This window comes from Acanthisitta chloris, unplaced genomic scaffold (assembly GCF_000695815.1).
Source record: "Acanthisitta chloris isolate BGI_N310 unplaced genomic scaffold, ASM69581v1 scaffold5843, whole genome shotgun sequence".
NCBI classification, from domain to species: Eukaryota; Metazoa; Chordata; class Aves; order Passeriformes; family Acanthisittidae; genus Acanthisitta; species Acanthisitta chloris.
In genome coordinates, this window is record NW_008664219.1 from 82,150 (window position 1) to 86,904 (window position 4,755).

Consider the following 4,755-nt stretch of genomic DNA (forward strand, 5'->3'; position numbering starts at 1 on the left):
TCCATCCCTCTCCAAGGACCATGGCAAACTGATAATAGCAGGCAAATTTACCAGGAAATAAGAAGACTCACACACACTGCAGCAGCTAAAATCAATGCACTGCTGAAAAACACACTCAAAGTAGAGCAAAATTAAACTGCCAAACAGGTTTTCTGGTTGGGTGAACCATTGCTGAAGACACCCAGGACTGAACTGCCTTTCTGTGACCTGCAATTGGCTCCACAGAAAGACTATTGCTACAAGTGTGTGTGAAGTTGTGATTTCACCAGCTTTGAAGCCAAGAGTCATGACTTCACTAACAAACTTGGTTTACTTGCAACTTTTAGGGTTGAGCACAACTGACAAACTGCGCTAGTTTTGAAGTACACAGTCGTGATGTCCATGGATCAACAGGGTCTACAGAACAAAAATTCCACCTTTTGTACCCACACAGTGTATGTAAAAACATGCCTAGTGCAGAAGTGTCCGATAAAGACTGCAGAGTGACTGTCTCCTACAGAGACAACAGAATCCAGACTAATAATGACTAGAGGGTTTTATTTCAGCTTTGCTATCTAATGGCATTCTAGGGTACTTCAAATGAAAACAGCAATTACCAAACAAAATGAGCATTTCATCCATTGGGATAACTTAATTACAACTACAGAACTGCTTATCTCAGTGAACTTTGTGCTGCTCTGGAGCAGTTTGACAGAACAGAAACATTTCTGCTCACCTATGGCCACAGTCCATGCCTGTTTGTCCTTCAGAGCACACAGCACCCTGGGGTGAGTCAACACTTGCATTTGGAAGGAAGAGGCAGAGCTGAGGTTTACCCTCAGTGCACATCAGCCTGTCTGTGTATTCAGAGACAGCTGAGGGTGGGCACAGACCAGTGGTCTATGTATAACACAGCAGATGTTTCAGGGAGTGCAAATTATTTCCATGAGGGAATGTCAGTGTTTCTGGGACAGAACAAGTGTGTAGCACAGCACAGACACACTGCAGTGCAAGTATTCAGTAAAATACATGTACTCTTTGAAAAACATACTACATAGACCTGGCACAGTGAATCTGAGGCCTCTGAAAGGGAAATGACTCACCTGTTCTTTTCTCTGGTTAAATTTAGCTGTGGGCACAGCTGCATTATTTTCTGTGCAATGAGCATAGGGAAAAAACTAGTGACTCCCGGGTCGTAGGAGTGCTTGGTTTGACTTTGGTGAAGGGCTGAAATACATTTTGAGGTCTGCACGTTTAGGGTAAGATGATATACAACCAGTACTGAATAGCAAGGGACTGTCCCCAGACTGTGTTACAACATCACAGTACAGACACAACTAAAGAACCATGTGCCAGGGTTTGGCATGTTGTTTATTTTAACTGTGGGTTTTTTACTTCTTTGGATTGCTTTGGATAAAAGAAAGATGATTATAGAGCAACATATAGTAGCAGGTTGAAATTCTGTTCCAGAGAAAAATCAGTGATTGGAAGAAGCAGAGCTAAAACTCACCCAGGAGCTGTCTAGCAGTATTTTTAGAGAAAAATTGGGGACAGGTATTTATAGACCTGACGAAGTACTCAAAAATGGTGGGAAGGGAAACTCAGCTTTTTTAAACTGAATTTTTAAAGATTAAATAGTCCATGTTTTTGATCAAGCTGCAAGATAAACACATAGCCAAATGCAATTTCAACTGACACTCCTATTAATGCTCAATGGAAGCAATGAGGAAACTATGAAATGATTGTTACCTTAATATTGGAAAACCACAGGTCATTTTCATGCAGTGTAGCAACATAAACAGAAGTGAGAAGTCCAAGAGAGATGGCAACAATTCCACCAACAGTTACTGAGAGTATGTTCCAGAGCTTTCCACCTGTATGACCTTGGAAGAAAAATATTTCAGTCTGTAACTGTGAAACGTGTAATTCAACCTATAGGAATTTTGGAAAGTCATTTATACATTTTCCATGCTAGCACAGTTTACATTCTGCAGCTAACAGGACACTTGGTTTTAAGAGGTCTTTGGACATAGAGACGTGTTTTTTCTCTTCTCATACAGCAAACTCAGAGTAGTTTATTTACATGCAAAGTGAAATCAAGTGTGCCCTTAAGTGGTAAAATTTAAGAAGACCATGATACTATCCAAGATTAGATCAATGCCATAACTGATTTGTAAATCCAGATTGAGACACCTCCAGGAGAACTCCGTTAATCCCAGTGATACAGGATGACAGCTGGATCACAAAGCAAGGAACTGACATCTCTGTCACAGGTTTGGGGGCTCTGGGTGTTTGCTTGGCTGCTGTAGAAAGCACTGAAGGTTCAGAAGTCACTGACTACCCACAGAGCCTGAACAGCAGCCAAAGCAGCCTGTGATGAAGGTGTCAGGCTCTGAGCTGCTGCTGTCGGAGTAAGATTAGAGATAGAATGACAGGAAAGAAAGTTGTTTCTGGGTAGCTCAAGCACTTAGTGTGCCCTTACCTTCCTGAATTTCCAGTTTGTTGGGTTTTATTTGTTTGTTTGATGTTGCTGTAGGGTTTAACATGGATCTTAGTGATCTGGAATTGTGTCTTTGAAATGGCTATTTCATCCACAAAACGATGTTCCAGCTGTGCAATTCCACAGAGCTGAGGGCTGGGCGGGATGATCACTTTCCCTTTTGGTATATAGCCCAAGTGTAATTGTGTGGAAACAACAACAATCTGACTTTCCTTTCATCCACCCTAACTGCACATACAGAAACATTTAGACTTCAGATCAAAACATCCCTTAAAGTAAGTTAATTTAAAAACCACCCCAAACTCCAACAAATGTTGCCAGCTCTGAAGCTATAATTCCATACAGAAATTCATACACAAGTTCATTACTTAAACAGATCCTTGAATTAAGGCACTTAATGTCTCCCTTCTAAATTTACCTAGCTACTGTCCTAAAACTCAAAAAGCAAAAGTTTGCAGTTAAATTCAAATCTTATGTGCAATCATCAGCTTATATTTAAGTACATCTCATCAGTTGTCTTCAACTCCTTTTGTTATCTGTGATTTGAATTTTAAGAACCTGCAGTGACTACATAAAATCTGATAGTGTGTCACTGAAGCTCTGTTGGAAAAAACTTGTTCTCATCAATTTCAATTAGGATCTTAGAACAGAGGTGAGACTGACATGCAGCAATCTTCATGCCCATGTCTCATCCAGCTAATTTTGGTGCAAGTCCATACTTCTCCATAGAAGTATTTGGTGCGTACATAGCTCAAACCTCTGCTAGAACAGCTCCCAAAAGCTGAACACTGCTCAGAGCCATAGTGTGACAATCCTTGTCATTACCCACCAGGCAGAGTTTTCCCATCAGGCTTCACATTAGTCTCCTCTGAGGGCTGATCTTCAGCTGCTTCTGCTCCTTTTCCAACCCTCCTCTGTCTCACGGTTGTCATGTTGTCAGTCACTTCAATTCATTATTCTTCAGTCTGACTCCTAAATGGACACACACAACCAATGCATCTTCCTACCCAAACATGCACTTGATACTGTGTGAAATAGGAGAGAACAGGATCACTGCTTACTGACCTCAGAGCCTTCGGCCTGCAGAACTGCACTGAGATGTGTGAAACTCAGGATTTCTAAAATCTGTTCAGCTCACAGAGCAAATGAAACTACAGAACACACTGTCTTAACTTCATGATATTTGCATACTCAGGTTTTCAGAATCATCATTCTGGCTGCCCTTCCTTTTAGCCCTTGACTCAAAACACACACCAGGCTCCACCTCTTTGAAGTGTAAGCCCTTCCCCAAAAAATTAGTCCTTCCAGGGTATTTTAGTTGGGTGTCTAAAATACAAAGCCTGTTCTTTAAATCCTGACATTCAGGAGATGCCCCAAAAAGGAGGCCATAAGATGCCAGAATTATGCCATGTGTGAGAAAAAATTAGAGAGATCATAAAAAAACCCCAAACCTTTGATGCTTTATACTACTAAAGCACCATAAAATTTGAGAACACTACAAGAAAGAAAGAGCAGCTAGTGATTCCCCTGTTGATTCCCAGGTGCTCACAGCTCTCTGAGCATGGTCCACACATGAAACTGCTTCAAGCTGCCGTTTTGCACCTGAAAATCAACCTGAAGGCAAAAATCTGCTACCCTGCCAAGAGCAAGAGCTGCTACTTGTGCCAGCAGTGGTGTAACTGGCTGACAACGCTAACACTCCCCGAAACATCCCTCACCTACACAGCTTCAAAGCTTCCCCCCCCCCCTGCCACACCACAAGTTCCTCCCCTCAAACCTTTAGGTACAGCTGCTCAAGAAACACAACGGAGCTTATAACGAGCTGAACACAAGATGCACCTCTAAGATTCTAATTTAAATTAAAAAAGCCACATATAGCTGGCACTATAGGGCAGGGAGCGAGAGGGAAAAAAACACTTCTTCCCCGCACACCTGGGGAAACACACGGAGGGAAATCCGAGGTTCCTCCCCTCAAACCTTTAGGTACAGCTGCTCAAGAAACACAACGGAGCTTATAACGAGCTGAACACAAGATGCACCTCTAAGATTCTAATTTAAATTAAAAAAGCCACATATAGCTGGCACTATAGGGCAGGGAGCGAGAGGGAAAAAAACACTTCTTCCCCGCACACCTGGGGAAACACACGGAGGGAAATCCGAGAGCACAACCCCCTGAGCCTGTTGGCAACAGCTGTTCTGCAGCACACCTGGAAATGAGTCAGTGAAGGGAGGATGCTCATCCTGCCCAGCTCTCCCCTTCCCTTCCCTTCCCTTCC

At 42.5% G+C, this 4,755-nt stretch overlaps 1 protein-coding gene across 1 annotated transcript in view; it reads right to left on the reverse strand.

Moving 5' to 3' along the window:
* Positions 1-3,411, reverse strand: part of DPY19L3 (dpy-19-like 3 (C. elegans)) — a 27,590-nt gene extending 24,179 nt beyond the window's left edge. Inside the window, exons 1-2 of the mRNA XM_009071247.1 lie at positions 3,309-3,411; positions 1,729-1,862 (exon numbers count right to left, since the gene is read on the reverse strand). Coding sequence (XP_009069495.1) covers positions 1,729-1,862; positions 3,309-3,411 — 237 coding nt within the window. The remainder of the gene's footprint in view (positions 1-1,728; positions 1,863-3,308) is intronic.
* Between the last annotated feature and the right edge of the window lie 1,344 nt (positions 3,412-4,755).